Below are 27550 nucleotides of genomic sequence, written 5' to 3' on the forward strand. Positions count from 1 at the left end.
AGGATGGCGTCCATAGCGGACTACTACGCCGGCAAGTGCGTGCTGATCACGGGCGCCACGGGCTTCATGGGCAAGGTGCTGGTGGAGAAGCTGCTGCGCTCGTGCCCGGAGGTCCAGGCCCTCTACATCTTGGTCAGGCCCAAGGCCGGCCAGTCCATGCAGAAGCGGGTCAGCGACATGATGAAGTGCAAGGTAAAGGGGCCGCCGCGTCGGTAAAGGTTTAGCACTCCGGGGTGCGCGTCCAGGCTTTTGAGGAGGCACTCAGTCTTTTTAAGCACACTGCGCCAACGGTAGATATCAGTATTCCTGGTGGTCCTTCTCTGTAGACCGACAGTTTCCTCTCAATTCATAAGCATTAAGCAAACATTGTGGCCGATCTGTTTTGTGCTGGTTTTACTAAGCTGTCCTGTATTGTAGTTGTGTCTGTGTGATATGCTGGTTATTATTCTAAATATATTACATAGATATCAAACAGAGGGAGAAAATGAAAATTTCCACATGAATGTTCTGAGGTTTGTCCACCTACAGAGAACGAGATGGAGGGATGAGGGACGAGAGAGGGAGAGAGAGAGAATGTGGAGTTAGTTAGAAGGATGAGTGACAGATCAATGAATGGCTTCAGCCCTAACAAGCGGCACAGCAAAGCATGGCTCGATAAAACGCGCTGACTGCGTTGGGCCTAATGAGCTCTGAAAGACAGATATATTGGGGGCGTACCGATTTTACAGATGCAAGCACTGTGTTTCTGTCTACTTCTCTGTCGCTGTTGCACTGAAAACTGTTGACACGTTCCCTCCTTCACTATCTACTTTTACCTCCAATTACCTCGCTTTGAAAACCTGAAGACACCTGTGTCATTTGGGTACATAGAAGCTATTCCTGCAAAAGATTTTAAAATGGCCCCCTGTTTAACTGGGTGTTCATCCCAGCACAGCATTCCTTTTCACCAGCTCCTCATTACAGTGCGCATATCCCTGCACTTAATCAGCCCTCTCTGTCAACAACAGAGGCGCAGGCCAGTTAATGGCAATGCAGTTTCCACTCTGTGGTGCCCTGGTGATGGAGTTGGGAGAGGGGGCGGGCGCTGGGGACCATCTGATGGACCACCTGATCTGATTTTTAATTAAAATGCCTGTGAAGTGCTCCGTCGCTTCTCAGTGGCTTTGAAAATGTTTCTGCGCCCGACGAGGCGGCTCACAAGACTGCGGCTGAGCAGGCGAGGAGGACAGGCATCAGAGGTCGTAGTTGCTGTGTTCAAAAGAATGCATTAGGCTGTTCTTTCCCACAATGCATTTTGGCGTCATCCCTGGCTCTAATTGTTATTCATGTCACTGTATCGGTTCAAATTATTCCATTTGTAGGCAGGTGGGTATTTTGGGAGAGAGGGAGAATGTTTCCCGTCCCATTTCTGCAGGATCTGGTTTTGTCCCTCTTACCTTTTAGGTGTCCATCGGAACACCTGTTGCTAGGTTACCACTGATGGACTGACCGCCCTTGCCATCAGTGGTAGCCTACCATCATGCCATCCTGAGCCAGGTTACAGGCTGACCTGGGATAAGACAGCCAGATTATAGAGATATATGTTGAGTTAATATGCAGCTCACCAGAGCTGCAGCTCCTTTCTAAACAAGTGACTAAGAGCATAATCTAGTGCTAAGCCAAAGTGCATGAGTAGCAAAATATAAACTAGAAAGTACATTTCCTGGAGAAAATGTGAGGTGGGCTAGCTGCTGCATCTCCATGCACCCACCGGCGAAGACCATGTGTCTCTATCCCACTCAGGGGCTGAGTTGTGGGGCCCGTGGCTTGGATAGTGGCGTGGTGGTGAGACTCTGCCCCCTCAGATCAGAGCTTGTTGGGGCAGTGCCTTGACCTCCAGGCAATCTCCATGCACCCACCGGCCAAGACCGTGTGTCTCTAGCCCACGCAGGGGCTGAGTTGTGGGGCCCGTGGCATGGATAGTGATCGAGAGTTTAACATGTTTTTGAATGATTTTTCAAGGTGCCCACCCACATCCATTGTATGACCTAAATGGTGGTAGAGCAATTATCAATGCGCTGTGCGCATGCGTGCTGGAGCAAGTGGGGAAGCTATTTCGTTTCTAAAGACGTTTCTAAAGATCATATTACAGAGGCATGTGAAAAACCACAACAAGCCCTCGCTCTATGTAAGCACAACTAGCGATTCATAAAGACAGATTGATGAAAATCCGTTTCGCAGCAGAAAATAGATTTTTTAGAAGCTGCATTCTCAGTGCCACGTCCGCCACCATTACATGGATCTACTTGGCTCGCGCTGGATTTTAAATTTCTTTTACAGGCCTCCGAATTACACCAAAGTTATCTCGGTGAGTCAAACGTCTTATAATATGCCGTACATAAGGTCCAGGTTGTCAAAAACGAGCATTCTCCTTTAAAACAGGGCTAAACATGATTTTTCCCTTTATACTCCTTTAAGGAGACAAAAACTGGGGAGAACTACTAGAACAGGGGTGGCCAACCCGCGGCTCGCGAGCCGCATGCGGCTCTTTGCCCGTCAATGTGCGGCTCCTCCATCCATCCCCCCCAAAAGTTGGCTTGCGGCTCTTCCATCCTTTCATTAAAAAATAAATCCATTCATTCCATAAGAACGTTTCTCTCTCTCTAGTTTCGCTGTGCATTTCTTCCCGCCCATTTTAGTTTATTGCAGATTTGTCATAAAATCATGATTCGTTTCGCTAGTGAGGAAGTCGCGTGAGAACCACTTCAAACCAATCATATAGGGTAGCAAATCACCTTGGTAACAAAACTATTAGGTGCGTTTACATGGACAGTTTGAATCGGTTTCAAATAGGTTTGGAAGACCAAACCGATTGAAAATGTCATATAAACACCTCAATCCGACTGAAATGCCCCAACCCGATTGAAATTCCAATCGCTTTCAAGGAGGTAGTTTAAACCTTTTCGTAACCGTTTGGTCCGTCATGTATACTACCTTGAAACGGATTGATGCTGCGTTCTGCGTTCATTTTGCGCATGTTCAAGACTTGACTAATCAAGGCACGCTCCACAGTTCCGTAGTCAGCTGTTTGTAACCATCGTAACGCAATCACTCACGGCTGCGTGCGCGTTCTAAACATTTGTTTCGTTGTCGCATGTAAACATCCAACCAGTTTACTTTGTATCCCATGTATACGCTCAAGCTGAAATCAGCTTGAAATCAACCAGATTGAAAAATATTTGTCATGTAAACGCACCTATTGTAAACAAAATAATTTGCTTTGCGTGGGTCATTCTCTTTTACGACAGAAGCTAACGTAGCCTAGGCTACTGTACACAACCAAAGAATGGCTGGAAAGAAATGCGCAGCTAAAAGAAAATATGAAGACGAACACAGGACATTTTTTACCCGAGTGGGGAGAGTAATTTTTTCTTCATAGAACGTAATGGTAAGCCATTCTGTCTGATATGCCAGACATCATTGGGACATTTCAAAGCCTCAAATCTCAGCCCAGTCCAGTCCAGCCCAACGCAACCCAGCCCAGTCCAGTCCAGCCTAACCCAGTCCAGCCCAGCCTAACCCAGCCCAGTCTAACCCAGCCCAGTCTAACCCAGTCCAGCCCAGCCTAACCCAGCCCAGCCTAACCCAGCCCAGTCCAAAATATGTCAGAAAATATCTTGTATGTATTCATTTTAAATAAATTAACTTTAAATGTATATTTAATGGACAATAATGTTTTTCTTCTTATTTTAGACTGGGGTGCCTTGGGATTTTAAGTACTTATGAAGGGTGCGGTGACTGAAAAAAAGGTTGAGAAACGCTGGTATATATGGTGTGGCTCTGGGTGGTACCACAGTAATTTTTGTGGCTCTTAGTCTCTGACTGGTTGGCCACCCCTGTACTAGAAGGAAGAAAGAAAGGGCCTGGGGCCCCAGCAAGGAGGAAGTTGCAGTAGTCCAGGTGGGAGATGACAAGACCCTGGATGAGCACCTGTGCCGTTTGTCAGTGAGGAAATGGTGAATACACCTGATGTTACATTACATAACAGTCATTTAGCAGACACTTCTATCCAAAGCAACTTACAATAACTACTTGCCAGAACTCACAAGTGCATCTCTTTTCTAGAACAAGTGACTAAGAGCATAATGTAGTGCTGAAGGCATGCTGTAGTGCAGGAATCTACAAGAGTAGATGTGTTGTAATGAGTTTTGGGGTTTCGTATTCTGAAAACAATGCAGGAGAAATGATTGATAGATGTTGCATGGATAGTTTAGCAGATGGACTGCCTAAATCAAATTTAGTTTGACGCCTTTCAATCCATTTCGGATTCAATTCATATTCAAACACTGGCAAAATGCCACCATCATGGTTATACAGTAGCACCGTGACATGACTCCTCGAAGCCTCCCAACATGAATTCATCAGTCGCATTCCACCGGCCTACACTCTCTAAAAACAAATAAATCAATACAGCCATTCACAAACTGACCAGGTCACAGCCTACTTGCAATCCAACACAGCCAGCCAAAAATCCAGGAGAGCTCCCTTCTCCCCACTCCTCTAGCATTCCAGCATTCTACACCACTCCCACACCGGTCTACACCCTTCTCCAGATGCTGGACCAAACTATGCTAAGCATGAAGCAGGTCTATAAAACTTAATAATATCTACTGACTGATAGAGGAACTGTTTGCGTGTGTGAGTGAGTGCCTTGTGTCTTCCCTGCCCAGTGTACTTGATCCCAGGACCCCCCCCCCCCCCGCCCCTCCACCCACTAGGCTGCCAACACACCTTATCTGTCACGGCACAGTACTTCAGTGTATGTCTGTGTGTTCTGTTTGTCTCCGGTCCCTCGTCAAACCATGGAAAACTACTGCAACGTTTCACCCGTGTACTGTCATCCCCGCCAGTTTGGATGTGTAGCCGATCGTTTGCTCACATTATTTGCTGGAACATGTGAAAGATTTTTCAGAGGGGGCTGAGGAGGAGGAGGAGGAGGTCGGGGAGGAGGAGGTTGGTGAACCAAGGCTTCTTTGAACAGTCCCTGTGTTGTTCTTGTCTTTGGCAAAGACGAGTCATCGTTCTCTCCCTTTGTCCTCCTCTTGTCTTCTTTCTCTCCCTCGCCACAAATAAAGGGGAACATTGTGTGTGAGGCAGAGTTGTGAAGGAAAGGCACAATGACTGAGGCTTTGAGTTTGTGTGTGTGTGTGAGAGAGAGAGAGAGAGAGAGAGAGAGAGAGAGAGAGAGAGAAAGAGAGAGGTACAGAAAGAGAGAGAGAGGGAGAGAGAAAGAGAGAGAAAGGAGTAAAGAGAGAGTGAGTATAATGTTTGTGTTTATCCAACTCTGGACATGTGAACACTAACCTACTGTAATTAGATGGCTTCTTCTTAGAAAGACACTCGATACCACAGGTGTCACACTCACCCGCGGGAAAGAAAAGGTGTCCTGCTCGAGCCCACGGTTTGCCTGCCTCGTCAAAACCAAAACCACAGCGATTAGCATCTCTTTGACAACAAAGCGACGGTACACCGTGTACTTGGGATGAGTCAGAGCGCTGCATGCGGGTCATCCTTAGGGACACGGCTGGAGTTTGCACACCGCAGGGGGAGGCCAGGCCGCGGGCCACAGGGCTGAGAGGGGAGGGCACGGCCGGCTGAGTCACCGCGGCTAGCATGTGGTGCTAACGGCTTGTCGTTGCCAGGCGCATTTCGACAGCACATGGGAAGCTTTGTGTGCCGTGCCCTGGCAACCAGAACCAAACAATTGATTCAAAGGAAGTAGGCCACATACCCACATACCTTTGATTCGGCCAGATGTTTTTACTAGCTAACGCTGCAGGTTAATTAGAAGTCTTTCCAAGAAGTGTAGATGAAAAATGCATTTTAATCAGCGCATGTAGGCCAAAATCACAAAGCCCACAAATCTCAGCTGGCATCAGGCCTATATTAAAGATTTTCATCTTAGGCTACAGCACCCAGATAATGTATCTAGCACACTTTTACAGTAACCTACTGTGACAATTACTATTTTTATAGCTTTTCTGCTTGACTGAATTCAATTCAGTGTCAGTAACATATTTGCCAAAATAAGTGGGAACAAAACTGTTTACTTTAGACTGCATTCATCCACCAGTGAATTCAGAAAGATCTGCCACTTGGTATGGGGAATGCATTTGACCAAAACACACCCATTTCTTGGCTCTTGACAGTGACAGTGGCGGACTTCTATTGTAGCCATGAATTATTGATGCGCCTGTGGGACGGCGAGAGCAGTGCAAAGCAAAGTGAGACGTATCGACTGGATTAACAAGCCTCTCGCTAGCCTACACGCCGAGGGAGGACCCGGAGGAAGACCGAGGGATCCTCTCAACCCCGCCCGCCTCATTAAACACTGTAGAATATCCGAGTTTAGGTGCTGGATGTTGTTGGGAGGCTAGCATAACGATGGCGTGTTTGTATTCGAGAACTTAGCCTTATCTGTGTGTACAACAATCTGCTCATCTGTGGGTTGTAGTTTGCAGGGCTATACCATACTGGTCCACCATGACTACTTGCATAGTAGCAGTATATCGATTTTCTCTTGTTAGCGCCCAGAGAGTCATGATCGCCCCAGATCTCCCATAAATATTCAGGATTATCGATTGCGTTCTTAACAGATGCTAGTATTGTTCCTGCGCCACTTGTAGCTAGCGTCAGGTCATAAATTGTGTGCTCCATACCGCTGTGCATTCCTGAGCCGGACCCAATAACCGTGCCCTCCAGTCATAGGTCTTTTTTGTGTGTGTGGAAGCGTGGGCACCAGGCATATGGAGCCCTGTCCAGACAGAGAGATGTTCGGGATCAAAGAGAGAGAGAGAGAGAGGAGACGGGAGGCTTTGGCAGGAGGTTTTGGCAGTGCCACCAGTGTGCTGCTCCACTTCAGGGGCAGGTAGGCGTGCGACATGAGAGGGAGAGCGGCAGGCAGACAGAGAGGCAGGTGGCAAGCAGCCACTCCATGTGGCTACAATTCCCCTGGGAGAGAAGGAGAGAGAGAGGGGGTAAGGGGGGGGGGGGATTCAGGCTTCACATGGAATTAGGGCGCAAATTAACTTGAGTTTGTGAAACAAATTAGTACATTAAACATCGCTGGCGGACTCATCGAGGCAGGCCTGACGGGTCGCACTCTCGCACATGCCCAGTGAGGGCGATGTCCTACTGGGGGACCATAGCGACCAGGCCCAGGGTACGAGGAGGCTGCCAAGAGCCTGACCCAATGGCCCCCATCGCTCTGTCCACCACCCAGATGACCGCCTGACAGTTTGGGAGAGGCGGTCGGTCGATCATTGGGCTGATCAGATGACTTCTCTACACTGTGACCTTGTATTTCTCTCTGTGAGGATTAGCATGTCGCTGTTGTATTTTTGTGACTTGATTATCAGCATTAGGATGCTATAAGCTAACTAGTGGTTGTTGCAAAACGCAGATGCCTTGGCTAACTATATAAAATGACTGAACTGGATAGAAAGTTTGCCCGGTCCTAAACTCTATTACATCTTTCTGAACTTGGAGCAATATTCTTTCACTTTTTTTTACACTTTTTTACAATCTACTGTAGTTTAAGACTTCTGTTTGATAGATGGGGCATAGCCTCCAGAAGCTGCAGGCAAATTAGGTAGAGAGAGTGTAGCTATGAAATATGAAGATATGGAATCCTTGAGGGGACTTGAGTTGGCTTGTTTATGTGTGATGACTGAGATTATTTAGCCCCCTGGCTGTGTGTGTTTATATGGGTGTTATTGATCCTCTCTTAGATGAAAAAGGGGGTCTGCTCGGTCTCCTCTGGGAGAACAAAGGTTGGAGGAAGCTCCAGGCTTCGGTGGCAGAACAGATGACAACTTGCGTCAGAAGGGATACTGTTCATCAAGACATTGTATGTTAGGACCACATGTATTTGTATTTGTGTCTTTGTTTCTTTTTCGTATTTTGTGTGGTGTGTATGTTGGTACTGCTTGCAACTGAATTGCCCCTCAGAGACAATAAAGATTTATCAACTGAAGCCTGCATCATCCCAGCTCACACCAGCAGTGTCGCCTTTCAGGCACAAGGGATTGAACATGGTTCTAATGCCAAGAAGAGATTGCTGAATCTTTCACATTTCTCAAGTATTGTTTTTTTGTGTGTGTGTGTGTGTGTGTGTGTGTGTGTGTGTGTGTGTGTGTGTGTGTGTGTGTGTGTGTGAATCAATGTTATTATAGTTAGCGAAAACTAACTAAAAACGAAAACTAGGTATGAAAAAACATTTTAGTTAACTGAAATAAAAATAAAAACTAGGCTTTACAAAAAAACGAGAGACATGAGGCTAGCGCAGAAGAAGAAAAAAGTTAAACTAATACTGAAACTAATAAAAACTAAACTAAAACTAAGCATTTTCAAAAAATAAAAATGAAACTAAACTAGCAAACCTGCTTTAAAACTAATCAAAACTAAACTGAAATTGAAAACCAAACGTTAAAATGATATAAAAATAAAAACTAATGAAAAAAGCAAAACTATTATAACCTTGGTGTGTGTGTGTGTGTGTGTGTGTGTGTGTGTGTGTGTGTGTGTGTGTGTGTGTGTGTGTGTGTGTGTGTGAATGTCTGTGTGTGTGTGTGTGTGAATGTCTGTGTGTGTGCGCGTGTGTGTGCACGTGCGTGTGTGTTTTTCTTTGCCGTCCTCTTCGATGCTGTGTTTCTCTGTCTGCTCACTGTAGTGTGAGGAATTTACTTTCTGCTTGGTTTCCTTCATAATCGCTGGGCTGACGGCAGCATGACTCTGACCCGGGTTTCCCGGCGACACACACACACACACACACACACACACACACACACACACACACACACACACACACACACACACACACACATAGAGGGGCCTGAGTCTTTACCTTACTTACCACCTCCGCTAACCCACTGTGACCACTGAGGGGAAGCGCTTTGCTCCTGCGTTAACAGGCGCCTGAATAGCACAGCACAGAGGTGGGTCTGTCAGCTGGGCTTCCATACGAACACGCTCTGTCTCCCCATTACGAACGCAGCCTTTTGTTAAAACGGGCTGTTAACTGTGGGATAATAACTCACCCCCCCACCCCCACCCTACCCCCCAGCTTGGCGTGATGTCACCGTCGCTGAAACCAAATTCAACGCCATCGGCACGCTGACTGCCCTGCCCCGGCCGGCCATGGAATCCTACGATCTCTGTCTCCATAAATCGTATTACTCTGCTGATATCGACCGTTCCGTATTGACCCGGGAGTACAGTGGCAGCTCAGGGTCTGGCATCGGAAAGCTCTCCGGGGTGCGCCATAATGAGGCGTGCCTTGGCCTGCGACCCTGCGGCCTCCTCTGAGACCCTGGCAGGCGCTTGTGGATGAGGGCAGGGACGTTGGATGAGATCCAGGAGAGGCCCGCAAACATACTCTCTGGAGGATCCGTCCCAGACTCCCCAGTCCCCACTGAGAGCCGACCTCAGGGCGAGAACAACAGAAAGAAAGAAAATAATATATATATATATATATATATATATATATATATATATATATATATATATGTATATATTAGGACTGTAATATGTATATAATTATATAATATATTATATATAAATATATTTATATATAAAATAGATCAAATAAAAGGCGACCAAGACACGAGTACACACACACACAGAATTCTTTGTTCTGACAATTTAATTTGTCCATGATGTACTGTAGAGAGTCAAAACATTGTACTGTAGATTGTACATTGAAAGTATTCAATGGTATCTAAGCAGGAATGTGAAGCTCAGGAATGTGAAACAGCAGGTTGGATTGGAAGCTATAATCAATCTAGTTTCTATTTAAAGAGCAGAGTCACCATGCAGCATTCTGGCTAATCAGTGGTAAAGATTGTGGAAGCTCGGCGCGCCGCAACCCGATCATCTCCATATCGGAACGCCGGCGGGAGGGAGGGATGGAGGAGAAGAGAGGAGGGGTGTTGGTTAGGTCTCAGGGGCAGACCTGTCCTCCCGCCCCTCCCCCCAGGGCGGCCCAGCATCCCTCGCGCTCGCTCTCCTCCCCGCGCTTAGCATAGTGTCGTCACCCTGTCAGCCGTCAGCTCCATGCCCCCCCCCCACACACACACACACACACACACACACACGCCACCACCCTCACGTCTCCCCAGGGAGTAGGAGGGAGCTTTGAGTGCCGAAGCCAGAATGACAGCACTAATGTCCACTCTGCCAACCTACTGGGTAGCTGTACGTTATGTTGCATTACATTACAGTCATTTAGCAGATGCTTTTATCCAAAGCAACTTACAATAATTGCACTTAACGTAGGTAGTCAGTGTACTACTACTCTCAAGAACTGCATCTCCTTTCTGAACAAGTGACTAGTGCAAGTTTACCATTGCGGTATCCAGCTATAAATAACCATTCTTATTTGTGAACAGTACCTCCACACCCTCACGTTTCTCACTGTAATTGGGCTGTGTAGTAAGACTGTTAGGGGGTCAGATCTAAAGATGGTTTGTTGCTTCTGCCAGGAGGAGGGGACACAGAGAGCAGACTTTACCTAGCGACTGTACTGTACATTTCTCGGGCAGCCGCTCTCTGATTGGTTGGGGTGCGCTGACTTAGCAGCGAGTGGCCAACCGCAGAGCAGACCCAATAACCCAGCAGCACACTACAAACGGATGCTCCACCAGGGGCACTCTGTTGTCGTTTTAATCCAAGAGCATTTGATATCCAGCTTCTTCAAGGTATTCACCAAGAGCAGCATTCTACTGTATAGCTCGGCTCAGTTTCATTCTTTACATTCTTATGTGTGTGAAGAAGAAGTCACACAGCAGTACATACCAACACACACGCACAAGGCAACCGGGAGCAGACAGGCAGCATTCATGGGACGTATCACGGGGACCGACCAAGTGCTTCTCTCATGCTCTTCGCGTTAGCGAACTGTTCTTCTGCATGTGTTTTGTATTGGGTTCATTGGGAGGAAACTCTTGCAAACACGGCGAGAACATGCAAACTCTGCACAGAACGGCCCGGAGACCTTCTTGCTGTGAGGTGACAGTGCCAGGTACTACGCCACCGTGCCACCCGTGAGTGATTTTGGGGTTCAGAGTCTTGCTCAAGGACACTTCGGCGCAAGGCCAGGCGTTGCTACCGTCATCCATTTGAATGGCCCGGCCAGCAGGGTGTAGAGGAGAGAACCAGTCCAGACTCCTCTCTGCTTTCAGTCCAGTCCTATGGTCAATCTCCTATCTCTTATGGCCAATCTCCTATCTCCTAAGCTCCACTCAGCATCACCTCAGACCGCTGCCCCATGAGAGAGCCAGAGGAACACAGTGTCAAGATGCTGCACTGTTGCAGCCCTCCCAGTGCCAAGGCGAACGCAAAAACCTCTCTTCATTCTCTCTCTTCTCCTTTTCTCCTCCTATTTCTTCCTCTTTCACTCTCTCTCTGGCATCTCTTTGCTCCGGGGGTACAGCCCTCTCTGACTCGCGTCTCTAAGGGGCCGTGAAAGACTGTCCGTATTTAAGGGACAGCTAGGAACGCTTGCTTAAATGGCAGCTCGGGTTGCCGGCAGAAAGGAAACTGCCATTAGTGTTGAGTTTCTGTGAAAGTCCACAGAGTGGCCGCTCTGAGCAGGAGGACTTTGAGATTTACAACCTCCGGGCTCCTTCACACGGGGAGGGGGATAAAGACAACAACTGGCAACCGCACACACAGGCTGTGAACCACAACCAGCAGTCAGTCAGCGAAACAGATTTTATAGATCGCTTTTGGAGTGGCTCGTGGTGAATAAGACCTGTGTTCGCAAGAAAACATCTTGGCTCTCTGGTTTAGAGTTAAGACATCGATCTTCTGTCTGTCTGAGTCTGGGCTGCCTGTGAGGTAGTGGGAAATGCTGGCAGATGCCTCGTAAAACCCAGTATTGGTCCTGGCCCCGTTGCCAGACCACTGTTGAGTAAGTGGCAGGTTGGGGAAGTATTTTTCTGGGGCGAGGAAATGTTGCGAACTATGAGGGTATTGTCTCCATCTACAGCTCACAAACACTTTGACACACACACACACACACACACACTCTACATAAGCGCATCCACATACTCACTCACAAACACATACCTACACACAAACCCTTTCTCACACACACACACGCTCGCTCACACACAAACACATCCGAGGCCGGAGGGGGTTGATGCTGGTATAAGAGAGCAGTGGTAGGCTGGCACAGGGAGACTGCCGGTCCAAACAGCCACTAACAAAAGGAACACCAAGATCCCACAATGCTCTTCTTTCCTTGTCACTGAACAAAGGCCGCACAGAAGCCCACAATCTCCGTCCTCACTCACCCCGGCTGACCCCAGTGTGCTCTCTGTCTTCATCCTCCATGTTCCATCTTTTTCACCCTCTTTTCTTTTTTGTCTCTCCCTGTCCCTCTCTCTCTCTCTGTCTCTCCCTATCCCTCTCTCTCTCCGTCTCTGTCTCTCCCCATCCCTCTCTCACTGTCTCCCTATCCCTCTCTCTCTCTCTGTCTCTCCCTATCCCTTTCTCTCTGTCTCTCTCTATCCATCTCTCTCTCCCTATCCCTCTCTCTCCCTATCCCTCTCTCTCTCTCTCTCTCTCTCTCTCTCTCTCTCAACTCAATTAAATTAAATTAAATTCAATATGCTTTATTGGCATGCATGTCAGTTGAACAATATTACAATATCAATGATAATACAATTGAATAATGACATGAGAAAACAATAGTAAACTAATAGATAAATTGTTGTTGTACTGGTTCTCTTAGGCTGTGACATCTCTCTCTCTCTCTCTCTCTCTCTCTCTCTCCAGTGTCTGTCTCTCCCTCTCCCTCTCTGCTTGTTTGGGGTCTCTGATTCTGTTGACTGAGGTCATAGCTTATATGGCCTTGTGTGTGATTGTTTGCCACAGGCCACAGTAATGCTGTAAGTGCTGTACAGCAGGCCAGGCCTGGGGGGTGTGTGGGGGGGGGGGCCTGTCACCGGCTAGACAAGACTGAAGTGAGCAGCCGGCTGACACTGATACACAGGTTCTCCTCCTACACTCTCTCTCTCTCTCTCTCCCTTTCTCTCTTTCTTTCTTTCTCTCTCTCTCTCTCTCTTTCTCTGTGACCTCTGTCTCTTTTCCTCTCTCTGTCTCTCGTTCAAAGCAATTCTTCTCCAGGGATTACTTTATTTCTCTCTTGCGCGTTCTCTCTCTCTCTATCTCTCTCTCTCTCTCTGTCCCCTGCCACAGTGAATCTGAGAACTGGTATCTGCTCTCTCCGTCTCTGACCTCCTCTACAGCCCTACGGCTACCCTGAGTGGACGTAACCCCCCCCCCCCCCCCCAGGCCAACCACAGCTTAGACACATAGAGGATACATCTACCCATTCCCATTTGGCTTCAAACACCAACTAATCATATGAGTAACCGAAACGTCCTTCAGCGTTTCCAGTGTCCTTAACCTCTCTGCTGCAGCACTGAGCAGGACCAGCTGTGAAGACGGGATACTGGCCTGGAACTGTAACTCTCTTTGCTGCTTTGCTGACAGGGCCAGCTTCTTCAGAGTGCTGTGCTTTTTCAGCGCAAACAGAAGGGTTTGTGGGTAAGAGGCGCCTGCCATGACTCAAGGAGGCGTGTTGTGTTTTGTCGCTTAGATACCAAACCTCAAGAGGACGTTTTGGCTGAGGTCATCAGTTCTTTCTAAGGAAACAGAAGCACGGTTGTCGTACTCTGCACATAAAGAACTATATCTGAGATCTGTTTTTGAACAGGGTTTCTTACAGCCTAAAACGGATGAGGTGCATTGGAAGGCATCATAGCTTGCAATGGTGTGTGTGTGTGTGTGTGTGTGTGTATGTGTGTGATAGAGAGAGAGAGAGAGTGTGTGTGTGTGTGACATAAAACGATCATGGTGCACTGGGAGCCATTCTGTGGATTGGAAGGGATCACAGCTTGCAATGACACACACACACACTCACACAGACATACGACATACAATAGTACCTTAGTGAGTCTACTAGAGCAGGTGCTACTCCTAGGCAGCTGTTGTGGGAGTGCTATAGTGATATAGACCTAGACACAGAAGTGTGAGAGGTCCCAGAGAGCAGCAAAATGCTCTTAGCAGAACACGACACGACCCCATCAGTCTGGACTCTCGTCTCCCCAGAGCCAGAAAAGAGATGGAGGGAGAGATAGAATCAAATCCAACTTTATTTATATAGCGCATTTCATACACAGAGTTAACACAAGCCATAGAAAGAGAGATGGAGAGAACAGGGATCTGAACAGCTGTTGGAGGCGTCACTGTACAAAACATCTGTCCCCTTCTTCACCCACTCTGAGTTAGTGCTCTGCATTAACGGGACAGCCTACACACACACACACACATACACACATACAGTACATAGAGACAATTTCATAACTCACAGAGCATACGCTAGCATGCAAGCCCAATCTCATCACCTTCACCCCCACCCCTCTCTCTCCCTCTCGTGCCGTCACTAGCAATCTGAGATAGAGAGATAGAAGCCTTTATTTAGACAGGGAAGAACATACTGAGACCAGGTCTCTTTTACAGATGTGCCCTGCTTACAAACAACATATACAGTAATTCAGTAGCAGAGTACAGAACAATACAAGAACAGTGACAGCATGCAGACAACAATGACTGTACAAATCTACAAACAAAGTATACAGTAATAGCAGAGTGCAAGGAATACAAAGGTAGTGACAACATACAGGGGTACAGAGTAAAATAATTATTAAAGTACAGTAAAGAAATGACTAGCGTCAGTGGCATTTACAAACGACAGTCCCATAATTGTCAGCTAATAATTCTTTAAGTGTGTGCCGGGGAATAAAGGACAGGGGCTTGTTTTGTTTCTGAAAGGTGTTCCAGAGTTTAGGGCCTGCAATGCGAAAAGCAACGTTTCCCCAATTCGTTCTCGCTGTAGGGACGTTTAATGCTCTCCCACGGGATCCAGCCGGAGGCGATGGCTGCTACGCTAACATCCTCCTCGGTTGGGCAGCAGAGAGAGTATCTGGCCTCCTCTGTCCCGCCCGCCTCTGCTTCCTCTCAGATCCGCTCAACACGCCGGCCTGTATGCGCCACGACCCGCGCTGTCCCTCGTACCGTACGGCACAGAACCAGGGATTCTCCCTCACCGCCGGACAGGACTACCCAGCCTCGGCGCACAGAGGGTGGGGTGGCATAGGACATCGGACCCCCCCCACCCCCCCTCCACAGACCTCCAACTGTGTGTGGAAGTGAGGGCTGGAGGGAGGGTGGGGGGCGTTATGGGGGGCCTAAATCCAGACGGCGGTGCACCAGATCCCCTGTGAATGCAGGCTGCCATCCTGCAGGGAGAACAGGTGGAATAATACTGCAAGCCGAGCTGGGCTGGGGGGGGTCTCTCCCTTCTATCTATGCCCTGCTCATGTATTAAAGATAACAAGCATGGGCTATATTCACCACATCCTCAGAGTTCATGTTTCCAGTGGAGGCAGCGATGATGTTGTTTTGCCTGTTGTAATGAAGGGATGTTTTTTTTCCCCTTGGGCTGAGCCTGTTGTTCATTGTGTCCTGTCCAGTAAGCAGCTCCCTCCCATCCTAGCCTGGTCTGAGTCATTCAGGGAATGAGGAGCACATGTGATCCCCGTGACCCCAGCAGGAGCACATGGCTGCTCCCCTAGACCCACGTGGCATTGTGGGAAAAGACAAATGTTGGCACCCACTGGCTCCTTATTTGAATAGAGTGATACATCAGTTACTTCAAGCAACATGACCTAAGCTACCATATTATTGTATTTACTGAAAGAATTCTTGGAAGTAGGCCCATGTGTGTTCTCCTTTTGCACTGATGCTGTTATTGTTTCACTGAGAAGCACTTAGAGGAATGGGCCCAACAGACAAACACTCCTATGCATATAATCATATCAGAAATCTAGGCGACTGCACATGGCTCCGGCATTACATGTAACATTGACTTGGTGCCTAAGTGAAAATCATTGTAAATCAATGGGTTGACGTCAGCGAGCTGATGTATAATGTGTGTGTGTGTGTGTGTGTGTGTGTGTGTACTTATGTGTGTGTGTGATGTCTCCTGCAGCTCTTTGATCGTGTGCGGGAGGACAACCCTGACTTCCACCAGAAGATCATTGCTGTCAGCAGTGAGCTGACGCAGCCCGGTCTGGCCATCGCCACGGAGGACGAGGAGAAGCTCGCCACCTGCGTCAACGTCGTCTTCCACTGCGCCGCCACCATACGCTTCGACGAGCCCCTCAAGTGAGGAAACAGAGACACACACACACACACACACAGAAACACACACTCACACTCTATGTCCCCTGATAAGTAAAGACTGTGATTCAGGAGAAGGCAGTCTGCATGGAAGCCATGATGCAGTATAATGGCCCTAGTCTGTAATTTCCCACTCTAACTGCTTGGATATTGTCCCCTGTGGCAGGAAGTGCTTATTGTGCAGGTTCCTCTAGAGGATGTGCTATTTTCGTGTTTGGTTCGGTTTTGCTCGGGTGTAAAATCATACGAATCTAATCATGTCCAATGGAGGGAAGATGTTGAGAGAGCACACATATTCCATGACAGTAGACTATATTTCCTCTGTATATCTGTCAAACGGTACAGTATACAGTTTTCCTAAATGAACTGATGAGAGCTCACGCAAAGCGCCTTTATGGGAGGAATACAGAAATGCAAGAATAACAGGGAATTCAATTGGTCAAAATTGTAAAGCATCAGTACTCCGTGCAGTGTCATTACAAGGACAGCCTATCAATAAAGCCTCTACGATATCAGCAGACTGAGACGGCGTCCATCAGCGCTATCTCCGCTGCTGGCGGCTGCCACGCCGCCGTAATTGAATCCTGCTGAAGGCAGCGGTCTGTTGATGTGTTTGGTGGCGACGCATAATGACGTTTTGTAGTGGATCTACGGGGGTAGAAGAATAAGGCCATTACTGTGACTGGTGTGCTGCACCTCTGCTCGGCCGTATAGACTAGCTGAATGTGCTCAGAGACAATCTCTTGGTTTCCGTGGAGAGATAGTAAAGGTATTCAGTTATAGATTGGAGTGAGGTGGGATTGGAATAAAGTGGAGTGCAACGTAGTAGTCTCGCTATTGTAGCAGACAGAGAGAGGGGAGAGAGAGGAGGGAGAGGAAGAGTGAGATTAGAGTGTAACTAAGTAAAACTTTATTTCTATAGCGCTCTTCACAGCACGAGTGCACAGAGTGCTTCACAAGTGGAGATAACAATACAAATCACGCATACAAAATACAGATATAAAATATAAATACACATAAAATACAGGCAGCTCCAACTATAACATAAACCACAACAACAGAGAAAAAATCAGTAGTGGAGCTACAGATCGCCAAATGCCTGCCTGAAAAGGTGAGTCTTTAAAAGAGTTCTCAGATGTCGAGGCTCTCAAGTCCTGGGGAAGTGCATTCCAGATTCCTAGGAACCACTGCCCCAAAAGCTCAGTCAGTCCTTGGTCTGGTCACACCACCAGGAGCCCCTGATCGGACGACCTTAGGGACAGGCTGGACGAGGGTAAGTGGATGAGGTCGCAGATATAGGCTTGACCTTGACCTTGGAGGGCTCTGTGGGTGATCACCGGGACCTTGAACTGGATCCTGAGGTGCACTGTGAGGCAATGTAGGGAAGCAAGGTTGGGGGTGATGTGGCATGACTTCTTTGACCTGATGTGCAACCTGGCAGCAGAATTTTGGACCAGCTGCAACTGGTCCACAGATGATTTGTTAAGACAGGTGAACAGTGAGTTAGTAGTTGAGACTTTTCCCGCCAAAACTAGCGAGTATATGCGGGTGGGGCGGTTAAACGTGGGAAACCCTGTGTGGGAAAGACTCCATTTCCATTGCCAGTAGCCAAGTATGCTTTTCTGTTTTGTTTTTTCTTGGGGTGTCACTTTCAACGTCACGAACGCCGGAAAAAGGGCAAATATTAGCTCGCCTGCCCGGGTGTCATGTTCCCGGTGTGATTGGGATATTGACATATTTTCGATATGTTGTTGTATATCGCAGTCAACATCCAGAACTTCAATGCACATCCAGAAAAGGGGCGAAAACTATGGGTGTCACGTTTCCATCGCTGCCAATCGGAGCCGGAGCCGATAAATACCTGTTACATTTGTCCCGGGAATGAATGCCGATTATAACCTTTCCCACGGAAGACAAAAGCCAGATGTTAGTGAGTGTTAGTGTTGTTGTTTTTCTCTAGTGGGAAAGGGGCTTTAAGACACCTCTCCCTCCGGCAGGGCCTGCAGGGGGGATAGTGACTTGTCTGCCCTCTCTCCTCCAGTGTGACAGGGTTCAGTGGGATTCGGCTGGTACAGCACTGTGTGTGGTGAGGTGTGTCTCTGTCTCTGTGCTGGAGAGAGGGAGAGAGAGAGAGAGAGAGAGAGAGAGAGGCGTTTGGGCCAGAGCAGGGGCTGGACAGGCAGGCCTCAGGGAGGAGCTTCAGCCGGCCGTGAGGAGGCGGGGCTCACATTAGCCTTGAGTGACAGCTCGTTGAGGTGGTTATACTGTACTCGGAACCGCCCAGTATCGATCTAGAACATCCTGTTCTCTGTCTTCATTTTTCAGGCACTTTTCATTACTCCACATCTCTCTCTCTCTCTCTCGCTCTCTCTCTCTTTCTGTATCTCTCCCTGTCTCTCTCATCAGCTCTCCCCCTTTCTCTGTCTCTCCCATTCCCGCTTTCTCTCTCACTCTCCTTCTCATCTCACACACATTAATCAGTGTGCCAGGAAGCAGGGAAATGCAGGAGTATACAGTATATCCGATAACACTGTTCCTGTTAGACCACAGAGAGACCAGATCTCTTCAGACAGCCTATGGCACACCTCAGCTGTGCCCTGCGATGACTATCCAGACCAGCAATGCTAGCACTGAAGCAGTGATAGCTGCAACATTAGTCATGCTAGACGCTAGCTAGCATCTATCACCCAAACAAAGAGGGTATCAAAGCAGTTTGTTTGTGAATCAGAGGACTCTGGAACAGACAGGAAAGGACCCAGACAGGAAATGACACAAGCAGTGGGTACCACGGTCTCACAGCTGTGTTTGTCTAGTGCTGGCTGGCCTGTCAGACTAGAACCATACGTACACCCAGAGGGGGGTGGATGAGGTGGGCCTTCCCCAGACCGGCCTCCGTCTCCCCCTGTGACACAGCACCGTCTGTCTCTTCTTCCATTGGCCGTCCTTGACGGGTCGATGCTGCCAAAACCAGAGCTGATTCACACCAATGGACTCATCAGCCACCACGCACACACACGCACACACACACACACACACACACACACACACACACACACACACACACACACACACACAAGCACCACACCGCCCACACAGTCTGTAGTCTGGGTGAGATCCAGAGTAAGTCTTGTTTTATCCATTAGGCAACATTCTTCTCCTATTATTCACTGTGGGTGCCAGAGTTGTCACACAGTCCCCCACCAGGGGTGTTGATACTGTCTGAAACAGCATACTATTTGGAGGGGATAGCGGGAAGATGGACCGGCTGTAGGTGTAGGTGCGCTTTGCTCGGTGTCAGTCGACTAAGCAAACGCTTGCATCATACAATGACTATTGTGGACTTGAGGGCGTAAGTGTTGCACTGAAATACAATGCAAATACCCCGTGAGTAGTAGAGCTTGTTTTCTCTCTCTCTCTCTCTCTCTCTCTCTCTCTCTCTCTCCCTCTCTCTCTCTCTCTCTCTCTCCCTCTCTCTCTCTCTCTCTCTCTGTCTGGCTCTTTGTGCAAGCTTGTATCTGATCTCTCACTATGTTTCCTGTGGCGTGATGATCACTTGAAGGCCTATTCAGCGAATTCTCTATATGAAATAGGCATACAAACATACACACACACACACACAAACAAACACACATACACGCATACATATATACACACACAACCTTTCTCTCTCTCACACACATACATCACTGCGCCACAGGCACGCCCTGCAGCTGAACGTGATGGCCACGCAGCAGCTCCTCTGCCTGGCCCGTCGCATGCGCCGCCTGGAGGCCTTCGTCCACATCTCCACCGCCTACGCCAACTGCAACCGCAGGCACATCGATGAGGTCATCTACCCGCCACCCGTCGAGCCCAAGAAGCTCATCGACTCCCTGGAGTGAGTACAGCCCTAATCTGCCGCAGGGAATGGAATTGAGATGAGGATTTGTGAGACGAGGGATCCAGGAAAACGGATTGACCGTCACGACCCAGCAATGTCGCGGGCAAGGAGTTTCTGCCGGCTGATCATTTATCTCATTTATTGGTTTATTTATCAGGGACTGTGCACACCAGTCAACAGTCAAGCTGTGTATGAGTTAGCCCAAAGGCTAGTTTTCATCAGCTTCATCTTAAACTGAGGAATCACAGCCAATCAGAGGGTTGCTAACGCCACTGCTGTTTCTAATATAAAAGGGTTAGCGTCATCCACTGTCTGTCTCCCTGTAACGACTGTCTGCCCCCCTCCTTCCCCCCCTTCCCGTGACTCCAGGTGGATGGAGGACAGCATCGTCCGCGACATCACGCCGCGCTTGATCGCCGACCGTCCCAACACCTACACCTACACCAAAGCCCTGGCTGAGTGCGTTGTCCAGCAGGAGAGCGGCCAGCTCAACATCGCCATCATCAGGCCGTCCATAGTGGGAGCGAGCTGGCAGGAGCCTTTCCCTGTGAGTCTTACCGGGAAGCGGGAAATGCCGGGGGGTACGGGTCAGGACACAACAGTCGCCTGTCAACCTAGTGATTCCCATGTGTACTCTTACACTAAGGAGTTCAGCGTTTAAAAAATGCATAATTGAAAAGAAAAAAACATCCACTATGCAGACCAGGTGCACGATAAACCGGAGTGCGAATGAGAAAAGGAGTAGAGTCCGCACCCTGGAGCATATGAAAAATAGACTGTTTCCAATAGTTTATTAAATAAATAGCGTTTCGATCTATTTCATCATCCTCAATCTGATTTAAAAAAATACGTACACACACACACACACAAACACACACATACACACACCCTCCGAATATTTTCAAATGTGATGTGGTAGGTAATGTTTTCATGAATGTGATTTGTGGGTGATGGCGTTGCAACTGTAAAAAAAAAAGGCGTCCCGTTTCTTTAAATCCACAAGGGGTAGCAACCATAAACACCTCAAATCCAGAGTTAGAGTGGCCAGTTCAGGATTGACAGTTCTCACGTCAGTTCACATATCCTGCTGTAATGGAAAACGGAGGCAAGTGAACTTTCGATCCCTGTGATACCAGGCTGGTCGATATTCCCCACCTGTCCACTAAGTGGTCAGGCTATAGCAATGCAAAAGAAGTGCAGAGTCCGCATTATTTCTGGATTCTTCTGATCCAGAACTGCACTATTTCTGGGTGTTCTTCTGATCCGGATGGTTCTGGACTTCTGGAACAGACCTGACCCCAGCAGCGGGGTTGAGGGGAGAGTGGAGGGATGGGGGGGGGTACTGCCGAAACTTGAGAATCCATGAGAATCCCCATTTAAGGTCAGTGAGAAGTTACTGGGGATTCAGACATTCGCTAATGTACTGTAAAAGTTCCGCGGGGGCAGTGGTGATTGGAAACCTGACGCGCCGCCAGATGGTTTGCGCTTTCAAAAATACTTGGCAGGTGATTGGATGAATCATCTATCTATCACCGTCTGTCACACGCTAACTTCAACCGCCCCTCACTGTCATCACACCTAAACCTGCCCAGCGTAGCTGTTAGTATTTCCTCATAGAACCCTGATCGGCTACTGTAGATTGTTTTCTGATCGGGCACAAACGGGTCTCTATGGAGACTGTCCAGACTGATTCGCGAGAGGAACAGAATGTGAGTTGATGAGGCTAGGTGGTTGATGCTTTCATGACTAAGCATCTTTTTTGCCCATCCGCTGCAGGCTCCCAAACATCTCAGAATTAGGACTCCATTACTTGGCATAGCTGCAGTGGGAACTGTTAAAACATAAACAATGTTTTATTCATGCATAGTATCACTTAGTGTTGAACATGTAGTAAGATCAAGGGTAAGAGTGGGATTTCTGGTATTCAACATTTTATAGATGACATTCAACCAAGGTTGCTGTCCTTTTTAAGCTCAAGTTCGCTGTTGATCTTTTGGCCTGGTTGAGCAACAGACATTTAGAACTATCACAAAGAATAAGAAATATAACACAATGAGAGTTACATAACAAAACAAACAGTTTATTTATTCCATAACATTTTATTCTTTGGGGTTGACGTACACTGGGGGTCTAGGATTGGGTCGTCTGGCTGGCAGGGATACTTCGCCACTTTATCATCCTGGCAGTCCTGGCTAATGGTGTGTGTGTGTGTGTGAGAGAGAGAGAGAGAGAGAGAGAGAGAGAGAGATTTACCTCAATCTCGATGTCCTTAAAAGTCAACCAAGTGCTACAATGTCTCTTGCAAATTCCCTGTCAAAGGTTTTGTCGGGCAGCGGTCCTGGAGCCGGCAGTGGAACATGGCACTAAAGATGGCACCACTGCTCTGTCCAACGTCTGTATGGTTGTCTGACCACTATCTGACCGCTGCGTTAGCCTGAGCCACAGACCCTAACCCCAGAAAACAGCCTCATACATTTTTAAGTCTAAGTGATGTCGACACTGCGTTGCCCTCCCTGCCTATCTGGAAGCACACCTGGCTAGCACACCTCTGGAATGGAGTTAGGAGGCGGTCTATAACTTGCTGTCACTGCAACACCATGAGAGCGCTTAAGGGGTCACTTGGGAACTTATCTCTTTCATTTCCCGTCATTCTGTTCATCTGACTGTTCCTCACTGTTCCTCTTCCTCAGGGTTGGATCGACAACTTCAACGGACCAAGTGGAGTCTTCATTGCAGTGAGTCAATCTATAATCATCATCATGTTATAGTCTTAGTATGCTTGGTAGTAGACACATTTTCAGAACCGCAGTGAGATATGGTTATGAGATGAGAGCCTTAGTCACTCCCTGCCTTTTCTCATGACGACAAACTTAGTGTGGTGAATATCTAGCTTCGTCATGATTCGTCCGTTACTGAAGACGTCTGAAACCTGTTAGAATGAAGATCTGATCTAGAAAAAGACACCAGATTGTACCTGTCGTGTGGGCTCTGACCCCTTGACCTTCTGTCTTGCTCAGGCGGGGAAAGGCATCCTGCGCACCATAAGAGCCAGCAACGACGCCGTAGCCGACCTCATCCCCGTGGACGTAGTCGTCAACATGACCCTGGCTGCCGGCTGGTACACGGCAGTACACAGGTTAACAATACCTTCAGGCGGACTACGATATAACCCACACAAACAACCACAAACAAACAAACAAACAAACAGCCACATCCCTCTCAGAACCACCACAAACTACTAGGGAAACCTCCCACAATGCAGTTGGTTAGCTTAGCCTCACACACTAGTTAGTTAATAATAGTTTTTTGGTGTTCTTAGTCTCACACACTAGTTATAGTTTTTCAGCTCCCAGTGATTGAATTGACGGCTATAGAAGGCTATGTACCGTGCGCATAGTGATGCCACAATGCCATGGAAAGCTTTATGGTCTCCTTGTGACCTTTCATTTGACCTCTCTTGACCCTCTGACTTCATCTCTCTCTGATATCCTGCAGACCCAAGTCAATTCTGGTCTACAACTGTACGACGGGAGGCATCAACCCATTCCACTGGGGGGAGATCGGTAGGTACTCTTAGTCTGCCCTCTGCTGGCAGCCGGGAGCACGCGCGTAAAGAGCCACAACAGGACAGTTTCTATTAGAATCGAATGTCTATAAGGTCACTATTAGCACGGGGCAATTGTTATGTTAATGCCTCCTTGTGTGTCGGATGCATTTGACTGCTTTAAGCATATCCATTAAAGTTATGTTGAAAAAAGATAACCATGAATATTCACATAAGCAGTAGTGTACTGATGTTTGAATCATGAATGTGCATTTCATGAAGAGAGAATGGATATGAGTCTATATCATCATGCCTTCCAACAACCAGCGGGTGCTACTGTTTGTCCTGTCCTCAGTACCACAGCGGTCACCATTGGGGGGCCTGGATTAGAGAGAGGGAGGCGTCAGGCAGGCTCAGAGTAAACGCTGCAGGGGTGACGAGAGCCCTCTCTCTCAGATTAGCAAATCTGCTCCTTTCACCCTGGAAATTGCCACCAGATGGCCGGCTGCATGATTAGGCCCCACTGCTCCCTGCTGGCTGTTATGAAAGAGGGATAGTGCTCGCTAATCTCACTGGCCCACATAAGAGCTAGGAATCAAGCTAATCACGAAGGCTGAGAGGGGGGAGGCAACGGAGGTCAAAGAGAAAGATGAATGTTTAGGTTGGGTGGGGGTTAATTCCCTTCTGTATGTAATCACAGGCGTTTATCATCCAAGGCCATTGCTGTGGCGCAGCGGTTAACGCCCGGCAGCTTCCAACGCGGTCACACGCAAGGCATTGTGGGTGGCGCAGTAGCGGTGCGTTTCGGCTGTAGTCCGCTGCCGTCTCCATGGGAACCGTCTCTAGGGTGTCAGGGCTGAAGGTTAGCGGCTGGCGGCGGCGTTCCTGCTCGCCTGCCTACGGTAGGCCGTGACTGACCGCGCAATGCGGAACTACAGTAGCCAGGGCGCGATCCGATCCGTCACCTTGGATCTGATCACTGGTTGGGGGGTTTGCTGTGGAAATGGACAGGATCACAGGTGATGATGTAATACACGAGGTCACACAAATCTCAGGATACTCTTGACCGCGTTCTGCTGGAGGAGGGTCTGGCGGTGCTGTCTAGTGGTGTACTGTATGTCTGAATGTGGGTTATTCTTTGGGGAACAGCAGCTAAAGGTTAATTTTCTTCCTCTGTGGTTCTTCGAAGGCACAATCTCTACGGATCTAGAGTAGCTCTTCGATCTGTCAAGGTTTAAGTTGACTTTACAAGCATTTGATCCATCGCTAGGCTCTGTAGTTGGATGGGCAACATTGAGATAGAACAGAACAACATTAGGCCTACTTACCCGCTGGCATTATTTTCTGTACTCTTTTCACATCAAAAGGAACCAAACGTTTTTCATCGTCAGATCCATCTTTCTTCTGTCTGGTACTGTACCCCACCCCAGAGCACCATGTGATGTCCTCCTTCAAGAGGAACCCACTGGAGCAGGCCTTCCGCAGGCCCAACGCAAACATCACCTCCAACTACCTGATGAACCAGTACTGGATCCTGGTCAGCCACAAGTTCCCTGCCCTCATCTACGACCTGTTCCTGCGCCTGTCGGGGCAGAAACCCCAGTAAGAACGACACGCTGGCGTCGGACCCCAGCAGCATGACGACAGAACATAATTGTGTCCTTGAACATCATTTGAGAGATCTGGAGTATTAACCCTCCATGTCTCTTCTTTACCTCTTTGTGCAGGATGATGCGTATCTTCAACAGGCTACACAAGGCCATCAGCCTGCTGGAGTACTTCAGCAGTCAGGACTGGGAGTGGAACTCGGAGAACGTGAGCATGTTGATAAACCGTCTGAGCCCAGAGGACAGGAAGGTAAGCCCTGGTGGATTGGGTACTCACTTTTAAGGACCCTCGCGGTAATGGTCATCATGCCACTGTTTTGGGGCGACACGGGTACCGGTACCCATCGTCACAATGGGCTTTTGGTGTAACGGTGTGGCACGCTGGTATCCTGAACAGGTCTCTGTTGCAAAAGAGATTTAAAAAGTTACCTCAATGAGACTCACCTGTATATATAAAGGTGAAATAAGCTTTAATCAAACTGCAAAAAAAAGTATAGCTTCTCCTACAGTTTGGGAGGGGGACTGGTAGATCTTGTTTATGCAAGTTATTCATCAATCAATCATAGTATGTAAAACCTCCGTTGAGGAACCTAACCTGACAGAGATTGAGAGGATCTGCAGAGAAGAATGGGAGAAACACCCCAAATACAGGCTGTACTACAAGCTTGTAGTGTCATACCCAAGAAGACTTGAGGCTATAATCACTGCCAAAGTTGCCTAAACAAAGTACTGAGTAAAGGGTCTGAATACTTATGTATGTAAAATGTGATATTTCATTTTTTTTATTATTATTATTTTTTTTTTCACTTTTTCATTATGGAGTATTGTGTGTAGATGGGGAGAATGAATTTAATCTATTTTGGAATAAGGCTGTAACATAACAAAATGTGGAAAAAGTGAAGAGGTGTGAGTCTGGATGCACTGCAACTATATTGTGTGCAAACTAGAAAACTGCTTACAATCGAGGTACAGTATGTGTGTGAGTGCAAAGACAGATACGGCCTCAGTGGAAAACTACTGTGGCGTGGAGAACTGATATTAAAGGTCAGTCAGAGGTTAGTTGTGACCGCAGAAGAAGTGCAAGAACTGAACTGAACACCTGAAGGCTGAGTGTCTAGGTGTGGCGTCATGTTTTTGTGTTGTAGAAGAGTCTAGACCTCTCCAGAGGGGCCTGTTTGAACTTGACCTCTCCTTAATTGTTTTGAGACTTGTCTTGACAAAGTTCAAACCGAGGATTAGGATTCTCAGACATGTGATGGAGTGAGATAGGCTTATGAAACAGGTACAGGCAGTGTTCCTCTTTATGATTTATAAATGCTGTACTCTATGTTCAGAGAGGCATTCTACACCTAGCAAGTGTGTTTTATATTAAGTATTAAAGAACTAAACTGGGCCTAACTTGTGTATTCTGTGTGTTGATTCATCTCACCTTTACAGTAGTAGTGGCAAATTACACAGCTCTTTCTATGAATGGTCTCTTGTCTTGCAGACATTCAACTTTGATGTCCGCCAGCTGAACTGGCCAGAGTACATAGACAACTATTGTATCGGCACCAAGAAGTACGTCCTGAATGAAGACATGTCAGACATCCCTGCTGCCAGACAACACCTGAGGAAGTAAGTCAGTCACAGATGGACCACCTGTACCAGTTGCATACTTATGCATATGAGTTCAGAACAGTAAATAAGAGACCATTTTATGATATGATGGTCTTGCATGGAAAGGGTATATTTTCACGGAATCAATACCATGTGTGGCAGCTTGTGTACAACTCCTACCCTACTCAGTCTTCCTCCATCTCTCTCTCTCTCTCTCTCTCTCTCTCTGTCTCTCTCTCTCAGGCTGAGGAATATCCGCTACACCTTCAACACTCTGCTGCTGGTGTTCATCTGGAGGGTGTTCATCGCTCGCTCCCAGATGGCCAGGAACATCTGGTACTTTGTGGTCAGCCTCTGCTTCAAGTTCCTCTCCTACTTCCGAGCCTCCAGCACCCTTGCCAGCTAAATGGCCGCTCGCGTCATCAAACGCGAAAGCCATGCCTCCCCCGTCGCTCTCTGTCTCTCAGCAGCACACGATGTCACTCCACGTCCAGCTGAGCCTACCTGTGGCCCTCCCCTCCTGAGCTTGGGTGATGAGGAGAAGAAAGATGAGGGATTTATTCTCGGGGTGGGAACCCAGATAGCAAGCGGATGTGTAATAATTCTGGGCCATATATGGGCCGGAACTAA

General features: G+C 47.9%; 1 protein-coding gene across 1 annotated transcript; it reads left to right on the plus strand.

Annotated features, from left to right (window-relative positions):
• LOC311316799 (fatty acyl-CoA reductase 1) lies at positions 1-27326 on the plus strand (the record flags this gene model as incomplete). Its single annotated transcript, XM_084447733.1, has 11 exons — positions 1-192; positions 16100-16275; positions 19988-20167; positions 20540-20717; positions 22861-22905; positions 23188-23306; positions 23666-23733; positions 25145-25316; positions 25442-25571; positions 26811-26938; positions 27164-27326. The coding sequence occupies exons 1-11, from the start codon at positions 4-6 to the stop codon at positions 27324-27326; spliced, it is 1548 nt and encodes a 515-aa protein (XP_084303859.1). The 5' UTR covers positions 1-3.
• Positions 27327-27550: the final 224 nt, after the last annotated feature.

The sequence above is a fragment of the Borostomias antarcticus genome, assembly GCF_949987555.1.
Source record: "Borostomias antarcticus genome assembly, chromosome: 13".
In the NCBI taxonomy this organism is placed as follows: Eukaryota; Metazoa; Chordata; class Actinopteri; order Stomiiformes; family Stomiidae; genus Borostomias; species Borostomias antarcticus.